At 41.1% G+C, this 19,865-nt stretch overlaps 1 protein-coding gene and 1 pseudogene across 8 annotated transcripts in view; one reads left to right on the plus strand and one right to left on the minus strand.

The window, feature by feature from the left end:
* The window catches only part of LOC117608848 (uncharacterized), a 36,720-nt gene extending 16,964 nt beyond the window's left edge, over positions 1–19,756 (plus strand). The window contains exons 1-3 of one of the 8 annotated variants that reach the window (XM_076689830.1): positions 8,703–11,523; positions 12,071–14,641; positions 14,750–19,756. In XM_076689830.1, coding sequence (XP_076545945.1) covers positions 17,546–19,756 — 2,211 coding nt within the window. In that variant the 5' untranslated portion in view covers positions 8,703–11,523; positions 12,071–14,641; positions 14,750–17,545. Of the gene's footprint in view, positions 1–2,031; positions 2,169–8,702; positions 11,524–12,070 lie in introns of those variants that run through there. The other 7 variants (XM_076689831.1, XM_076689825.1, XM_076689827.1 and 4 more) reach the window with 7 other exon arrangements.
* Positions 2,064–6,399, minus strand: LOC143305618 (uncharacterized; annotated as a pseudogene).
* Positions 19,757–19,865: the final 109 nt, after the last annotated feature.

Below are 19,865 nucleotides of genomic sequence, written 5' to 3' on the forward strand. Positions count from 1 at the left end.
GCATAAGAGAAACAATCGTTTGCAGTAGAACACAAATTGTTTCAATTTTGGTACTAATTAATTATCAAAAATGCTTACAATTAACAACGACTCAAAAAAAGCAATAATAAATGTTAATAATTGATTATATTAATCAAACTAAATGGTTCAAGAACTCCTTTTCTACACATAAGTCGGACTTATTCGACTATGAATTCATAGAGATCCTAAGAATCGATTGTGAATTTACTTTCCTAAGCAAATGCTTAAACTGATGCTTAAGGCATTGCTTATTCGGCGACTATAAAACTAACGGATATCTTAAGCTTATGCTTAAGCCCAGCTTAGAAATAAGTTGCGGCTGTGAGTGCCAATTTCTTGTCTATAAGCAGTACCCACTTTAAATCAATAAATTATAATTTATTACCTTCTTGAGCAATCACTGTATTCTAACTGTCAAACAATCAGAATCATTATTACATACAAGCGTGAAAAATAAATTTTTGAATTTGTTATTTTAATGTTCCAACGATTAAAAATTATAAGTTTCTCTTTAGAACTGTTTACTGAATCTGTAAAGCTATTAATTAAATCAGATTGAATAATTGGTTCTTTGATTGAACTTCATTTCTCATTAAACAAGCATTTAATTACTTGGCGTCGTTTAAATTATACTGACTGAGCTGTATTTTCATCGAGCCCGTTTTTAACATCTTCGTAATTGATGAAGTGTTCCTTGGAAAGTGCGTGAGCCATCGATGAAAACAGGTGGTAATCGGAAGGGGCCAAGTCTGGCCAGTGCGGCGTGTGGGGCAAAAGTTCCCAGCCAAGTACAGAAATTGTGTCTTTGATCGCTTTCGCTGTGTGTGATGGGGCGTTGTCGTGTTGCAAAATGACTTTTCCGTGTCTTCTAGCCCAATCTGGGCGCTTTTCGATTAATGCATCGTTCAATTTGATCAGTTGTTGATGATAGCGATCGGTATTAATTGTCTCACTTGGTTTCAGAAGGTCATGGTACAGGACCACTCCTGTCATTTTCTGTATTTTAAAAATTTTACAAAAATTATTCATTATCCTTCTTACAAAGTTTGTTACCTGTATGGGTAACACGAGGACAACCAAACCTGCTAATGAACTGTTCAGCAAGGGCTATAGCTACTGCTATAGAATCTATATTGGGAACTGGAATGGCATCTGCATATTTTGTTAGATTATCCTGAAGGGCCTCGAGTTAGTGACCAAAAGCGAGGTGCTTTTTGTTTTGTTTATCCGTTAACTACGGACCATCCACCCGAGACCCAAATTACATTTATCCCCTTCGGCAAAACACAAAACGGGTCTCAGTTCAGGGATCCGCAGATCAACCACAGCCTGAGAACCCACATGGACGACCTCCGACGGACTCTGGAGCGGGGTGCTTTGGTATCGCCTATCCGAATCTCTGTTTAGAGAATCTACACTTTTCAGGTTGCAAAGCTAAACCTATGTTCTGTAAACGTGCCATTAAAGTTCTTAATTTACGAGAATGTTTCAAATGTCCCACTTTGTTACATCGAAAACATCGACAATCATCAGACTCCTCTACCTTACAAACTTTGGCACTTCCTATAAGAGGCTGTGGAGATGGGGGTAATGGGGGTGATGGGGATGCTCCTTGACCTTCAACCGCCTCTGATTCCAATCTGCGCGCTATATCAATTATAGTTTCAAAGTCCGGTATTTCATGACTATTTTTATCTTTTAATACTATTTTTAACATTCTAAATATATGTAACTGACTAACAAACTCGAAGATCCGCAGCTAGCGGGGACCGGGACCCTTCCCGCGCTCTCCCAGCATCGCAGCATCCACCCCACAAAGTGCGGTTGGTTCCCTTTTATCTTCTTTAGGATGTACTTTTTCGTCAGGTAGTCGAATCTCGTCTCCAGGTCCATTATTCCCTCCTCCGCGTGCATGACGTTAGTGGGCGTGGTTATTCGGTAACATCACAGCCATGGCGTATTCTCTTCTTTCTTGTTCTTCCACTTCATTGTCGTCCATGTTGTCACCAGGAAACGGCATTCGGAAACACTTGGAACAAATATCATGTGGACTCGGGGCTCAAATATCTACGTTTATACAAACCTACAGCAGAGGATTTTATTCCGATATCAAAAATATCACCGACCTCAGTGAATTTTTGGACACCTAAACGGAATGTATTTCTATGCTCGGCAATGGAGGACAGAATACATATGGCACCATCGCGCAAGATGCAGCAATTATCGCGTACATCAATAGTGAAGGACATGCCATTAAATTGTATCCTACGATACTGGAGGATATCAGTATCGCAACCAAGAGGCACAGATACTTGAATATCAGAAGACGGAACGACCCTCGCTCTATTTTCTCCGTGTGCCTGAATCTCCGCCATTCTATTCACGAATTGTTGAAGAGGTAGGCCCGGCTTTCTACAATACTTCCTAAAAATGCGCATGTTGCTTTCATAAGGGAGAGCAGAAAAGGAATCTAAGGGACCAAGACGTCTTACATCATTAGTCAAATGCAGAAGACCATGTACATTATAAAGGGTTTTTCATTAAGCGTGTCTGAACTTCAAAATTGAATAAAAAGTGTTATGTGCGATATATAACGGAAACCTTTATTGCGGATTAAAGTACGTTCAATACCATTATGTTTTAAAAATGGCCTCCGCGGCTTCGTTTACAGGACTCGATCCGAGAGGTCCAATTTTGCATGACTCTGTTGCATAAGTCGGGCTGGATCTCCCCAATGGTTTGAATGATGTTGTTCTCCAATTGGTCAGTTGTTGGTTTGTTACCATAAACCAGCGACTTAACGTAGCCCCAGAGAAAAAAGTCTAAGGGGGTTAAATCGCACGATCTTGGCGGCCATTCCACATCACCCTTCCTGGAAACTTTTCTTGCAACAACTCCAACGTAACGCCCGCTGTGTGACACGTTGCGCCATCTTGTTGGAACCACATGTTATCCAGGTCCAAGTCATCTAATTGAGGCCACAAAAAGTCAGTTATCATGGCACGATACCGTTTTTTTTTCTTTTTTTTTTTTTTTTTAATGTACGTTTATTGTGCAAAAATAACAATATCAATATTACAAAATAAACTTAACGTACAAAAATTAACACTTACATCTAAGGCTCTAAAAATAGAGCACACGTCGTCTGTAGCTATGACTTACTTAAATTGCACTTAATGCTACTGTCTATCAGTGTATAAAGTACAAAATGCGCGATAACTTTGGTATAGAGGTTCCATATACAGGGATGCACAATTTCTCTATATATAATGGCACGATACCGTTCGCCATTAACAGTCACCGTCTGGCCATTCTCGTTGCGGAAGATGTACGGCCCAATGATGCCGCCTGACCAAAATCCACACCAAACAGTAAGTTTTTCTGGATGCAATGGGGAGACTCTTGATACTGTTGTGGATTACTCTCTCCCCAAATGCGGCAATTTTGCCTGTTCACGAAGCCGTTCAACCAAAAATATGCTTCATCCCTGAAGATGATTTTTTCACCAAAATTTCGATCGGTTAACAACTGCTGCAGAGCCCAATCAGCAAACGTACGACGAGCGTGGTGGTCTTGGGGCTTCAGTTCTTGTGTCAATTGGATCTTATATGGATGCATGCCCAAGTCTTTTCGTAAAATTCGCCAAGTTGAGGTCACAGAAAGGCCAACTGCTTGTGCATGACGAGGAATCGAGGGGTTTGGTTCTTCAGCCATACTTTCAGCAACAGAATTTCAGCAAACAGCTTTGCTCGAATTTCGCGATAATTCGTTGAATTGATCGCCCGGTTGAACGATCATTTCGGCCATAAATATTTCGTAGCGCTCCATGGTAAAATGCTAACTATGACAACACAATCGTCGAAGAATGACAGTGCTGCCACCTGAAACGTCACAGCAACATACTGTCAAAAACCCTTTATGTACAGAACAAGCTCTGCAAAATTCAAAAACTGAGTCGACGGAGATTGTGAAGCTAAAATTCTAATACCTGTGTGAAGGAACAAGAAATGAATATGTATATAGGTTATCATTGAGGAGACCATACGCCACAACCAGACCTGTATATAAAAGAAATTTCCGAAACTCTGTTGCTTTATATTTGGAATAATACACCAGAGATCTTGGGTGTCTTCCAAAATCAGAGGGACAACATTGTCTGAGTCTATCCAGTCTTGCAGACATACGAGCAAGATGACTACCTGATAATTTGGACAAACGTGAATATTTTCCGCATATCCATGCAAATAATATTTTTTTCATGACGCCCAAGCATACCAAATGCATATATATATTCTTATCCTTTTCTTCTTCATTTCTATTGGGTTCTGACGTAGTAGCTTCGATCTCTATTTCTATTGTTTGTACCTCCCTCTCAAGGACAGGTGGGGGGGGGGGGTGTCAGGTCTTTCCTCCTCTTCCTTCCTCTCATCCCTTTTTGATGTAGTCTCCTGAATATCCATTTTCCTTTCCTCGTTCCACTTCCTTATTTCTTCTCTTCTCTCCTTCTGTTTCGCAAAGAGTGTGGCCTGTTTTTCTGGGATTATCATCTCGAAGTGTGGTCAGTTTCCCCACCAGTCCGGGTTTGGATCCTCTGGATATGCACTATCTCTCCATTGTCTCTCCTTTTACATCTTTTCGTCGAAGTTATTGAAGAGGTTTCTTTTTTTGATCAATGTGATAATTTGTTCCCATATTTCGTTATCTGTTTTGTTTTTTATATCGTCTAGCATTTTGTAATTCTCTCATCTAATCCTGCTTGTTATTCTCTTCGTCCTCTCCTCCTGCTCATGGTTGTAGCCCTCATATATATCAATTTTCGGAGCATTTTTAGGGATTTAATTCTCCCCTCCCTGCTAGCCATCCTCATTTGCTCTTCTTTAGTTACTCCACGTCTCGTTCTCTTTCTTTTGGGCACATATGCCTCGTATCCAGCTTCCTTGTTTCTGCCATATACGATTACCCTGTTTGCCTCCTTCCTCGTACCCATCTGAATTTCGCCCAAAATTCTGATTTTCGGAGGCGCATTTTTCATCAACGATGGCACGATCTCTGCTATTTCTGGATTTATTTCTGCTCCCGGTTCTGCAGGTCCTCCTCCTTGTCTTTCCCTCATTATCGCGGTTCTTTGAGCAGCCTTCATATTACTCCACACTAAAATGAACATACTCCCCCGGTTCTACAACATATGTTGGAACACGAGTTCGTGGAGTACCTACAACAGTCCTAATATCCTTGGGTATATGGCTAAAGCAGCTACGGGTTCGAAGGAGGGTAAATAAATTGTTACCCTGAACATGATTAATATTGTTATCAACACAATATGAAGCCAAACTTTCCTGAAATGAAGTTTCAGGAACCGCTTCAGAACTAAACAACACTGAAGAAGAAGAAAAAGAAGAGGAAGAAGAATTGTCATCAACATCTACACTATGGATGGCATCAAATTTTTGGAAATTATTCTTGTGTCAAAATAACTTTCAATTTCTTCCATACTGTTACTTGAAGTATGGCATGTTGCCTCGTTTTGCTGGAACCCTCCGTTAATTGGTCCACGAATTTTTAAAAAATGGACCTTACGTACACTTCCGATATAACAGTCCCATCGAAAAATATAGGGCCAATTATTCTTCTTCGCGATATCGCACACCGCACCCCGATTTTTTGAGAATGTAGTGGGGTACTAAATATTTCATGCGGATTTTCTATCGCCCATCTCCGAGTATTTTGAGAATTCATGTACCCGCTCAAGTGAAACCAGGCTTCATCTGTGAACCACGTAAGGTCCAAAATATGTGGTTGGTCCTCGATAAAATTTTTAAACCACGTACAAAACTGTATACGCTTTTCATGGTCCTGTGGTAACAATTCATGCACTGTCGATACGCGATTGGGATACAACTGTGTCTTTTTTGCAGAGCGTTGGCACGACGTATACGGAAGATTCAATTCCTGCGATAGTCATCTTAAAGATTTCGACGGGGACTGCAATAAATGACTTTTAACATTTTCAATGATTCCCTCACTCATTCCCACCCCTGTGCTGATTATGGGCGCTACCAGTAACTTCAAAGTTTATTAATTGAAATACATATGATTTCGATGGCACTGTTCCACTGGTATAAGTACAAAAAAGTTTGAGACACTCACTCACTGATCCAGTCGAATAATAAGTATTTACAATAAAAACGCGTTACTCAGCATTGCGACCTTAGATTGTAATCGTTTATTATACACCTCATCATGTGTGCCGTGTGCACCGCCGAGTGCAGTTGCAATAGACTGTAGAACAGCTCATCATATGAGCTGTGGGTACTCGACGGTGCAGTCGCAATAGGCTATAGCAGGCCTGTCCAAGTAGGGGAATTTACTCCTGGAACACATGTTTTGGACCCCCTTCCAACGCTGCTTCTTCAAGTAAGATGGGACGGTTCCGACTACCATCTCTCCAAGGAGACAGTACCGCCGCTAGGAAAGACGGAGAGACGGTAGTCGGAACCGTCCCATCTTACTTGAAGGAGCAGCGTTGGAAGGGGACCCAAAACATGGTGTTCTACAGGGTGATCCTCTCGCTACGCTACCCAAAGGAAGTGCCGTCACAATAGAATGTAGAAGTTGACATCCCATTTCTGTCATCGGTTACTTGACCGAGATGGCCCCTACAGCGAAGACGGCTGTGTGCGTGAAAATGTGTTAAGAAAATATTCTGTTTTCCGCAGCGCTTAAATGGGACTCTTCTGCTCATTACACACATTTTCACGCACACAGCTGTCTTCGCTGCAGGGGTCAAGTAAGCGATGACAGAAATGGGATGTCGACTTCTACATTCTATTGTGGCGGCACTTCCTTTGGGTAGCGTAGCGAGAGGATCACCCTGTAGGAGTGGGTTCCCCTACTTGAACAGGCCTGGGCTATAGAACAGCTCATCATATGAACTGTGTGCACCCGCAGGTGCATTGCGACCTTAGATTGCAATCGTTTATTATACACCTCATCATATGAACTGTGTGCACTTGTTGGTGCAATTCTGATTTTTATGTACATCGTCACATGTACTTTCTTGTGTACTGCTACATGTATTGTTGCTCTGTTTTATGTATGCAGGCTCTCTGATAGGTTGCTGCCGATTAAATCTACTGTCTATAATTTCTGGCAACATGGAGTCCTCATAAAACCTTTTCAGTTTATGCTCCATTTCTGCTGCCCAGAGTTTGTCGTCTCTTTGTACTTTTGTAATTTTTATTCCTTTCTTTGTCCATAAACAGAATAAAGCAGTTTGCCTATTCGTTATGTGTAACTGTCCTTGCACTTGATAATAGTAATGATGAATTTTATTCATTTCATCACCCCGGAAAATACGCCGTATTGCAGGAAGTTGCTCTATTGCTTCAGCAGGCGATAAATCCTTCGCCGATTCAGGGCATTTCACTTCGACGATAGTATCATCGTCCACGAGGCCGTCAGGAGTTGCACCTAAATAAGGCACAATGGCATCGATGAATGGACCATACGGTAGAATATGGATTCCCAGTTCCGTTTCCAATTGTCTCAAGGCATTTGCCTCGTTTTCTCTTCCATATTCAAGGGAACGCAAATATTGAATTTGCGGATACATTATACTCTTTATGGTATTTGCTCTTGGTGTATTCTGTCTCAATCGGCATACCTTGCCGAAATGTGATGCAGTTAATAATTTTTTACCTTAGGCTATCCATTTTTCGCTCTTGGCCTGATCGCGAGTTTCTGCTTCAATGTTATGTCGCATCGTTTGGCCACTGAAGGAGTGTAAGCATATGCCTCTCACACTCAGAAGAGAATACTGCTTCTTCCATGTCTGGTTTTTCTGCCGTGGGGCCGTAATCTTTGTCGCACGATTGCTTTTCGTATCGAGATGCTTTGGCTTTTTCCTTATATTTCGCTGTCATTTGCGATGCATGCTTACGTCGTTGTTCCATATTTTGTACGATGGCTGTCGGTTCCTTGTTCATAGCAGTACTCAATCGGCTGAACGACTCTCTTGAATTGAAATGAAGGACAGCAGCAGAGACTCTACCCTGATACGAGCCCTTGCGTCCAAAGTTTATTCTTTTGCCACCGATGAATTTCGCAATGATGTTATTGAAACTTTTCCACTGCATTATTATTTAAACCATATAACAAGCTTTCAGCTTGAGGAAAGAGTGGTTGCATCGCTTCTTCAATGCTTTGATAAATACCACATTCTTTCAATTGTGGAACATAGTTCACTATGTTCGGGTCAGAGTATTTGTTGCAGAAGTATGCTAATCTTTGACACTCCTGATGTTCACCGAAAACATGGCTCGCTACATTTTTCATATCTGTTTTTAAATTTTTTATTTGATCAGCGAGTGTTACTTTCTCTTTGAATCGGTATTCTGCAGCTTTCTTCACACCAGTGCGCAGGCGAAGGGCATTCTCTTTTACAATAGCTTATAGTTCCTTGAAGCGGCTTTTTGTAGTGATCTCATTTATTTTTCTACTAATGTTACGTAATAGGTGATTGGTGCATTCAATTTTTCGTACATGCACCATATACTCTTTGTATGGATCATTGTCCAATATCTTCTTGTACACACTGCTATCTCCATCGGCAACTAATATTGAATATATCAGGCCGTGCATTTCTATGCTGCATTTAAATCCGTCTACAATAGCAGTTGAATTCTGGTTACGACCCCAATTTTTGAAGCAACGATGCTGCCATGTCTCTTGCTTCTTTTTGGCAGCGGTTTGGCAAATTATGCAAAATTTATTTTTTACGTTGATGTGAAGCACCTTTTTGGTGTGGTATCCCACGATGGCTCCTACACCAGACAGAGAGTTGTAATCACCTCCACGGTATGATCTCTTCATCCAATTGCCATCTGCGACAACTGGAATGCATGGTATATTACAGCCTGGAAGTATATCGCCTTCTTACTATGGCTAGCTCTTTTTCTAATTTCCCTGCGTCTTCTATTTCTCGTTGCGCAGCCAATTCGAAGGCATCGATTATTTCATCTTGGCATTTTTCGTAAATTCTCTTGCTCATGCACGACACGTTCATGCCAGAAAGTATTTCTTCTAGTTGATTGTATCCGCCGACTGTCATCATTGTACCGGAAACAGCGCTTCGGTTAATGTCCATTGTGTTATCACTGTTCTGAAGGCACGATACACACTCGACGTGATTACACATTTGGCACTGAACTTTATACTTTTTTTCCAGTTCGTTTTGTTGACATCTAATTATTTGGAAGTGTTCGACGCCACAGCCGATACTCGAATGTTTTCCAAGCTGTATTATTTGCTTGAAAACATGTTGAAAATCGACGAAATCTATCCCGTTAGAAACTGGTTTTTCTTCTAACTACGGTGGTTCTGTTGTTTCTATCAATGCGTAATCTTCTAAATCAGAATCAATTTCTTCCACGTTTTCTGCATACGCTTCCACAGTAGAAAAATCATTCGCAGCATCAGAGTGTCGCAGCATTTCGTAAGAGCTGGTACCTGCATCGTCTACGGTACAGGTGCCCTGACCTACCGCGAGGTACGCTGCCTTCTTCAAACGTCGCCTGCAGGTAGTTTCATTTATTAGCTACATATACACACGTAAAAATAACACATTGCGAAAATGCCGGTCGCGGGCGGAACGACCGCGGACGAGAAATTACCGTGCTTGACTCAGAAGATACAATTTTGAGCAATATTACAGTAAGCGACTCACCGGTGCTGCACCTGTTGCACTTACACAAACACTACTCGTCTTACAAAAACTCGTAGTATCGCTCTCAATATGCTTTCTGAATCGCTTTTTAACAACATTCGTTTGCAATTTCCTTAGGTTATATGGTTTCCTCAGAAAGAGAACCTCATAACTTATGTCATTTATATTGCAACTGGTCTGGACCGATCAAACTCGATTAACATACAAGCTATGCCGAATCGCGCAATAAAATTTATATCGCTCGCTAAATGCAATGATCGCTTAATGGTACTCCGTAACGCAAAGCGACCAGTCCGTAGTAGGGAATTTTGGGAAGGGGATGGATGGGGATTTGGGACATCTCCCGGGCCTGAGGTTGATCTATTATTGATCGGCTGGTAATCGGGATCGATGGGGCTGACGGATCCTTGACAGTGACGGCTGCGGGCTGTTGTCTTCGGGCTCGGCGACAGATGGCTCCAGCTGGGCTCTCTTTTGCTGCTGTTGTATGAGCTGGGTGGACATTTCATCCCGGGATCCGTTGTTGCTCCCTTTCCTGGGAGGGGTTGGGGGTCTGTCGCCAGTCCCGAAGCTCCTCTTGGGGTTGTCCACTTCTGGGGTCCTTTCCGTCGCCTCCATCGGCCCGATACCGGCGGGCAGGGAAAAAGGGGTAAGGTGAGGGAAGGGTTTTTCGGTGGGTTACGGAATTAGAGTGGGAGGTGGGCCAATGACCTTGTAGTACAACTTCCTAGGTAGATTTCCTGCGCCGTAGGTGTTGGGTAACAAGAGCGACAACGCATTGGCATATTTCATAGCTTTATTACAAGCTGTGCATATATGGGTTTTGTATGACAAATTTTTTCGTAGGATCACCCCCAGATATCTAGCCTCTTGATTTATCGTTATATCCGCGTCACCACCTTTAAATTTAATTATATTTGGCACTTTCTTTTCAGAGAGCAAAATTGCTTCTGTTTTGTGGTGCGCCAACGATAAACCTTCGCCAGCATACCACACCGCCATCTTCATCAAGGTTTCTTCCGCAATCCTGATCAAACGGCTCAGTAATTCACCAATTACTATGATGCCAATATCGTCTGCATTGCCTATCAAGAAGACATTTTTTCTAATATGCATTCTTAACAGCCCATCGTATACGATGTTCCAAAGTAGGGGGCCAATCACTGACCCCTGGGGCACACCCCCGAAAACTTGGAAACGCGAATATTCATCCTCGACCTCGTATAAGATCCACCTATTATTTAAATAATTTTCGATCATATTCACTAATAATCTGGGAAATTTCCGCTCCTTTAGGCATGTAATTATGCTGGACCATCTAACCGTACTGAAAGCGTTTTTGACGTCCAACATGATCAGAAGGCAATGATGGCCGTCATTTCTGGTTCTCGTTCTGTATATAGTAATCTCTCGCATCGCATCCAAGGTTGAGCGGCCCTTACGAAACCCATACTGGTTTTGGGCGAAGTCATAGTTCGTATGTGCTTTCAGGATCTTATCTTTAATATATTCCAGCATTTTAGCCACGCATGAGATAACAGACAAAGGTCTATACGCTTTTTCTTGGTTAACCGACGATGATTTGCTCTTAGGTAACAACACGAGTCTCCCTGTCTTCCAGGGTTTAGGCTAATACCCGTGAGTGAAGCAGACATTGAAGATAATGCCAATTACTCTGGCCACCCGTGACGTCAAACCATCCGATCCAGGAGCCTTTTTGGGGGCCAGACGGGTCGCCGCCCTGTGGACCTCTTCTTCTGAAATATGAGTTGTTTCCGGTAATGTTCCTTCTGTCATTTATTATTTCTGTATTTTCCTCTGCTGGAGTATTTTCTATATCTTCAGGGTGGAGCATAAACAGCTTTTCAACCACTGTTCTAAATTTATCAGAAGTAAGGGTCTCAGGGGTAGTTTTACCCTTAACCGCTTTCATAATTGCTTTATACGGTTTACCCCAGATATTCTTGTCCACGTCCTGTAGGAAACTACCAGCTTTCACGCTTCGCCTTTTTAATTGCCGCATTCTGCTCGGTCTTTTGTTTTTTATACTCCTGTAACTCAAACTCAAATTCCTGGACATTTGCACGTTTCCTTCTCTCTCTGGTATATGCTCTTCTTGCCATCTGGGCTTCCTTACGTTTTTGTGCCACTTCCTCATTCCACCATGGTACGGGTGGGCCTCTTGATCATTTTATTTATATTATTTATGAACTCATCGATGTCTAAAGTAGAATTACGTATAGTGAGCGTTCCTTGATGTTCATTGGAATATTTTTTTAGATATAAAGTTAAGAATCTTTCCTCGTCTAATTTTCCTTTTTTCAGGTCGAATGGTGAAGTGCCGAGCATTCTCTTGGCCACCCTCGGGCCTCCAAAGGTGTGTACTAAATACTTATGATCCGACGCAGAGTAGATGTCGAGAACTTCGGTGTCTATTATCAACTCCACTACTTGCTTACTACAGAACATGATGTCAATTTTGGAACCTCCGCCACGATCTCAGGTATTGCCTCCTCTAGAAATAATAGGTTGAAGGTCAACCGAGGTGGCCATTTCAAATAATCTTTTTCCTCTAGTACACCAGCCATTCGAACCCCATAAAGGGGATTTAGAATTAAAATCACCCGCTACAATAATGCCCTGTCCTTTATTCTTACAGGATTCTATCGTCGTTGCGAGTGTCGTCAGAAGTCTCATAATCTTGTAGGGAGACATTCGGTGAAGCGTAAAGACTGAAAATATATCTTTCGCCGTGACCTTTAGATCGGGACATGAATTAACCCCTTTGGTAGTCACAAAAATGGCGGGAGAACTTTCAACCCTAACCCTAACCCTAACCCTAACCCTATAATTACCAGTTCTGTCTTTTAGTTATGATGCAGTGTCATACTTTGGACACTTATATTCGCTTTCCTTTGGTATTAGACCTCATCATTGAAGGCGTTTGAAGAGTTGGTTTGATTCACACTATTTATAAATTGTAATTAAATTTAATTTTTCTGGTACTTTCTGCGATGTAGACGCCATCGTTTCGCATACTCAAATGTGTTTTATATTATGTTGTTTGGTTAGGTTAGATTAGTTTCTGACCGGGGCACCGCCCCATATACTCGTGAAAATATAGATGGCACCGATGAAAACTTTGCCTAAAAACTAATGTTGTACATGTTTCCGCGGATTAGTTCTTTGATTAAAATTCATTTTGAATCTAGTTCTATTGATTTTATTCATAAAAATCAAGGGAAGGCTGCTGTGGTTCCGATAATTGTAGTTTCTCTCATCAAAGTCGGAGGTACAGCAGGGTGATTCCTGCCGCCCTTCTTCCTTCGTCCTCCTCGTCACTCACCTTACTTTTCCACCTTGATTATGTTAATATTTATTGTATGACTTTGAAAAATGGAATAAAAACAAAGACATTGGTATTTATTTTAATTGTTCGTTAGTTTGCTTTATTTCCCGCCTTATTTGTAATCTATTCTCGCCTTTCTAACAGAATCGGTTCCGCACAGACCTAATATCATCTTCCCATCTCTGCATGCAGATCACTTACTTTCTGCACCAATCACATCACTTGATACTAATATAGTTGGGTTAGCACGCATAGCACACATACGTTCAGTTGATCGGAACAAAGGTGGCGTTCATGGAAAGCAAAGTAAGTTGACTAAAAAGTTAAACTGCGTTCAAAATTGAACGGGGGTATGACATATATTGTTATAAAGAGGAAGTCGAGGGGAGTAAAGATCCGAAAATATTATTTTGAGGAAATGAACGCTTACCGAGATATTTGCAAAAAACTGCTCCTACTACTGCATCGGGATCTTACCTGTACGTGCACGTCCCTGGCAGCGCATGCGTGGTGATGGTGCGGCTGCTAAGGAGGTGGGTCGGTGTGAGCGTGGACGTCACTAGTTCGAAATTCCAAATAAGTGTTATCGGGCAATGAAGATTCTTATTTTAAAAATTATATAATACATATATTTATAAAGGATTAACATTTTTTTTTAATATTAAATATTATATATATTTAAAAACTAATTTAAAAGTATTAAAAAAATTTAATCTAACCTAAAATGACTTTTGAATTCGTAGTCCGTATAGCGCGGAACCAGCAATTCTGCATAGTGTGCAATACGAGGCCGTATTACGCATTTTCTTCTTTCTTCTTTTATGTCATACTCTTCGGAACTTAAATCACGATTATTTAATAATTGTAAGACAGTAATGACAGCTGCAGCCTCCACCATTTTAATGATACTAAAGATGCTTCGGGTGCGTTCCACTTAACGCAACGTTCATGCTAGTGGAAACGTTCAAACAGTGCACAGCATCTTGCAAATTTTCCTTTTTTCGTTTTATATTGTATTTTAGTGTTTTTTATTTAGTATTCTATTGTATTTTTTAGTATTTTCTATTTTAGTGTTTGCAATTTATTTAGTTCCTTGTATTTTGTTTGTTGTTTTTTAATTTATATTTTATTATAACATATATAAAAACAATGGAAAATTTAAAATTCAATTTACTTAGCTTGCCAAATTCGCAAGAAGGCGAATTCATGATGTAGGCAACTCGGCGATAATATGTTTTTCATTAAGGTAAGCGGAAGTTTAATTCTAGGCTATACGAGGACCAATCAGGTTATATGGCGTCACAGTAACGTAGCAAATCCGCTAAAAATATCAAACTTTACACTTTAACCACTGAATTCCTACAGTTGAGACTTGCATTTTCAGATTTTACGCAAAAAAGCTATAAATAAAAAAAAAACAGGTCCAAAATTTTGGGTCCGGTAAAGTACAGTTTACCCGGCATCATTTATTATGGCTTCCATTACTGCATACATGTGTATAAATGAGGCTATCACTTCTTCAGTTGAAACAGAAAGGCCTCCTCTTTGTAAGTGATCAAAATATGTATTATCCTAAAGTTACACCTTTATCCTTCACAACTAATAACTGACAGATATTACAATTTAATTTTTTAACAACTGCATGGGACCTATAGCCAGCTATGTACAGTATGACTGAATCATCTACAACACAATTGGACAAGTATTCACTATCAAATACTTCTTGAAAACAAGTTACATCAATGGAAAGATCATGAAAATCATCACCTAGCCAATTTCTTGTCTATAGGCAGTACCCACTTTAAATCATTAAATGATAATTTATTACCTTCTTGAACAATCACTGTATTGTAACTGTCAAACAATCAGAATCATTATTACATACAAACGTGTAAAAATAAATTTTTGAATTTGTTATTTTAATATTCCAACAATTATAAATTATCAATTTTTCTTTATAACTGTTTACTAAATCTGTAAAACTACTAATTAAATCAGTTTGAATAAATTGTTGAACTAAATTTTCATTATTGTTAATTACTCTTTTACTTCAGCGGCTAGTATTAGAATCGGCTGTGGCGGGTGGCGTATTTTAGGGACTTTTTTGCCCCTTTTTGCCCAATGAACGCTTTCATCCACGCGCGTACAAGGTTGGCATTCCTGTCAATTCTTTTTCCGCGCAAATTTGAACATAACTTTATTTCTAGTTTCGCTGTCTTTAGTCTGTTACATTTTTGCTTACTTTTAAGTTTTGTATCCCGCCATTTGTACAATAGTATCTTTTCTTTATTCGCAAAACTGGTTAATCGAAGCGGGTGTAGTAACCCTTTCTGCTATACTAATATCTAACCTCGATACATAACTTTTATATATTTTATTAACGTACTCTTTTCTTCTTTTCAGCCATGATCCCATCGCATCCCACCAAGGACCAAGGGGAAGGAGGGTGCACCGCCGTCAGCGACGTATTCGAGTCGAGTTCGAGCCTGACCAACACTACTTTTTCGCTTACTCGCGTATTGAATGTATTCCAATGACTTTTAAATGAATAAATTCGTACCATCGTTAAATTTGGTTTCTCTTGATTTCTCACATCGCTACCGGCCGTCCTTTCCTACAGTTCCCCTTGTTCTGTTACTCCATACATGCTCGCGGCTTTCACTCCAGCATAACCCACTCCACCAATACCCGTAGACTGGTTTACATCTTTCCCATTCGCTTCCTTACTCACACCCCACTCCGTCAGTACCCTTGGGTTGGCTTACAGAAACCACATTCACACACACTCCCATTCTCATTGCCCACCCCCAACTACTCTCATCCACACGCACACATCCGGTTCGCCTTTGTTAGAAAAATCGTTATTTGCGCAGAAACTCGCTTACTTCGTCGTAATGCACTGTTCACTCTCTCATTAACGCGGGTCGTCACTTTATATTACTCTGTTCGTCCCGATCAAGAATTTGGCTATTATCGACCCTACCGCCGGTTTGTCCTTCGTCACAAGCTCGCAGATGGCGCTGCGTTCGAAGCCTTCCTGCCTGAGAGAAAGAAGATTAGGAAGGGGGTCATAACGGAATGGGAGGACGTGTTTTATCAGGGAATATAAATCAGGATGCTCTTGAGGTCTGTTTTCTACGGAATATTAATGGTATAGAAAATTGATTTTCCTGACATCACTTTCGTACTAATGAAGCAGTTTTAATTGCAGTAGAATCTCCATTATCCGATGTAATATTGAATCACTCAATAAAATTAAATTAACATTAGATAATGCAATCAAAAATGCAAATTGTAGTGTATTTGATTGTTTTGAACATGAGCATGATTATAGCATGCCAGCAACGTTTGATTGCATCATATATTTTATTACTGGACGTATTTGTCAGCAATTGTTGACATTTATACAATGTACAACATACAAGGAATCAGTTACTGCAAATACTAATAATTACAGTGCCAAACAAAAATTCGGTGACGAACTGTCATGTATAATAATATGGGAATGTGATAGATTCTTTACACATAGATATGAGTTAAATAAATATTTAATAGATAAGGGATATGAAGAGGGAGAAGATGTACAGCAGATGATTTTAAAGGGGGAAATGGGAGTGATAAAACGTATGTCCAGATTCCTAGACAGACTTCAAAAAGTTATTTAGAGGTTAAGGCAGAGGATTTAAAATCGTTGAGTTTTTTCGCCTTCCCACTCTTCGGGGGTGAGGAATTTTAGAGGCTGCCCAGTGCAACCGTAAATTGTCTTTATTTAAATAAGAGAGAATATGAAAAGGTAAGAGAAGTATGTTATCTGACTGAGAGAGTTTTATAGAAGAGTGCTGTTGGTTTTTTGAGTGGTTTTGTATGAAGTGTTTGCCTTTCCAGCCTTAGAAAAGAGCAAACGTTGTTAGTGTATACTTTTGTTTGTAATAAGTTTTTATTTTGTATGTTGGACAATAATTTTCGTTGGGCAATATAGGGGGCGCTTCCCCCTGAAACGCCATCTTGGGCTTCGCCCAAGAAAAAAATAAATAGAGTAGAATAGAACAGTAAGGACGTTGAAGAGACAAAAGAAGGTGATAGGGGGAGTCTCACGGTGGCAACCGTAGACAACGGACGTACGGAGACGGGGCACGCGTGATTAGGAAGTTTTTAAGGAGATTTTGGTTTGGGAACTTGAGTTTTCACTAGTGCTTTTTTAGGGGGTTTTTCCTACATAAAAGTGTTTCCTCTTGGATCGCTTATTCCCTGGAAGGCGAACCCAGGAGAGAATAGTGAACAAGGAGGGTGCGGTCTCTCCCTGCGACAAGACTGTGTCGCAGGGAGGAGATGTTGGGACAAGAAGTGTTGGAAAGGTAAGGAAGGAAAGTATAGAAAGGAAGAAAAGGAGCAAAAGTGAAGGAGAAAAAATTAGAAAATTGGAAAAAAAAACGGAAGATTTCAATCTAAGTATGATTGAATTCGAGGCAGAATGTCTGGAAGAGGATCCCGAGGCTAGGGAATTTTTTGAAACTCTCAACAGAAGTAGAAAACCGTTGAAGGATGCCAACCTCAAGGATGAAGAAGCTGGTGGCCCAAGCATGATAGTGGAAGAAAGCAAAGAGAAGAGTAGGGAATTCGTAGCCCCCCCTAGTGAGGTGGCTATGGAGCAGGGGAAGGGTGGTACCCCTGGGAAAAAGAAGGGGAACAAGAAGAAGGAGTCTACAGATCATTCTGTGAAGAGTACGGCTAATGTAAGGATAGGATTGGAAGAGAGTAGAAAAGTAAGGAAAAGAGCGGCGGAAGAAGAGACGGAGATCAACGAGGAAGGTTCGAAAAGGGATAAAAAAGAAGGTGAAGAATTCGTAGTGGACAATAGTCCCCTCGCAGGCGCAAAACGAGCAACCACACCGGTCCGGCAAGTTGGAACGCCATTGAAAGACAAGACGGAAGGTGAGACTATTGAAGGAATAGCGGAAAAGGACGCTATACCCCTAGGAAGAAAAACAAATAGAAGAATAGAGCGAGGTGAGGGAAATCAATTTTACGTCGAAGAGCTGAGAAGTAAAGAATATATGATTACAATGGTGTTGGGGAGGGAGTGTACAAGCAAGTTTAAAAGAAATAATATAGTTAAGATCTATAAAATACTTGGATCTCGGTCACGCTTCCTTCGGGGGCTTAAAATGGTGGGTTTTAATAAAGCGGAAATTACTTTTAGCGACATGGCGGCCGCGAACGCCATCCTCAAAATGGCGGAGCAGGAGGGAGCAGGTTTCGAGGCCTTCCTCCCAGAACGGAAGAAAACGAGGAAAGGTGTAATTACTGAATGGGAGGACTCAATAGAAGATTTAGAGGACTTCATAATGCCTGGGCAAGGCGAGTTTAAATTTGAGAGGATGAAGAAGAAGGTAGTTAAGGACGGAAAGAGCGTTTGGACTGAGGGGGTTGCGATACTAGTTACTGTGAAAGGGGACCGATTGCCAACGGACTTGAAGATTGGTGCGGGTCATGTGGCTCTACGTATTTTCCCATACGTAGAGCAAGTAAAGCAGTGCTATAAGTGCTTCGCTTATGGTCATGTACAAATGCAATGTAGAAGCTTAAAAAAGTGTTTAGTGTGCTTGGGGAGGGAGCATGGTGCGTGTGACAAGACCCCTGTGTGTCTCAACTGTGGAGGCAACCATACGTCCCTTTCGAAGACCTGTTGGATTCATCAGAGGGAGAAACTAATCAGAAAGGTTATGGCATACAAGAACGTTGCATATGCAACAGCCAAGGGGATAGTTGCAAGCCAGTTGGGAGAGAATTGGGATGAAGAGGACTTGGGAAGGGACGCTGGCAGCAGAGACTATCCCATGCTGCCAACGAGAAGAACGGAGTGGTGGGAGGCAAAGGAGGTGCCCATGGAGGACGAGTTGGAACTGTTGAAGGAAGCAAAGAAGAAGGTGGAAGGAGATAGGGTTGGAATAAGAAGATGGGAAAGCTTCTCTGAGAATATGAGAAGAAAACAGGCAGGAGGAAGAAGCAGGGGAAGAGGAAGACTAAGGCTGGAAGAGTATGCCGTTGAGGACAGATCGCCCCGCACACAAGGGGTAACAATAAATGTGGCAAATAGATTTGATTCCCTACAACAGGAAGAGGTGGAGACTGGCCAGAAGGAAGCGGAGTATGTGTTTGGGGAGGGGCTCCCGGTAGAACGCGCCATCAAGAGGATGAGTAAGATGGAGCAACGTGCCCAAGAAAGGATTATTGGGCAACTAGAAAAGAAAAGGGATGAAGAGTTCCTGTCAGATTTGATGAAGTTAATAAAGGAAAAGGGTTATGAGCAGGAAGTTGAGAGAATGTTAAATGACAATAAAAGAGAGGACCAGAGGACAGAGGATGAGGAATATGCGTATTGGAATACGACCAGGCACAGGCCCAATTGGGATATTCCCATCCCGGAGAAGACAAGGGAGAAGTTGAGAAGAAGGAAAGAAAAATATGAAGCACAGAAAGCGGCAAAGGAAGCGCAAGAACAAACACTGGAAGATATAGCTGTCCGAGCCCACCAACAATATGGATGGACTAAAGAAAGAGCAAATCAGGAAGATGACTATAGAAGAGGAAGACTAGAAGACCTCATGATAAGAATAGAGGGGAGAGTGTGTGGAAATAGAGAGACTTTTAATGATGAGTAAAGATATGGACAGTAAGGAAGGGATGAGAGTGGGTTATGTAGGTATGCGAGACTTTGAGGTGAAAACCATGCGTGGCTTAGTTTTATTCGTAGATATAGATATGTTATTA

The sequence above is a fragment of the Osmia lignaria genome, chromosome 8 (genome assembly GCF_051020975.1).
Source record: "Osmia lignaria lignaria isolate PbOS001 chromosome 8, iyOsmLign1, whole genome shotgun sequence".
Lineage (NCBI taxonomy): Eukaryota > Metazoa > Arthropoda > Insecta > Hymenoptera > Megachilidae > Osmia > Osmia lignaria.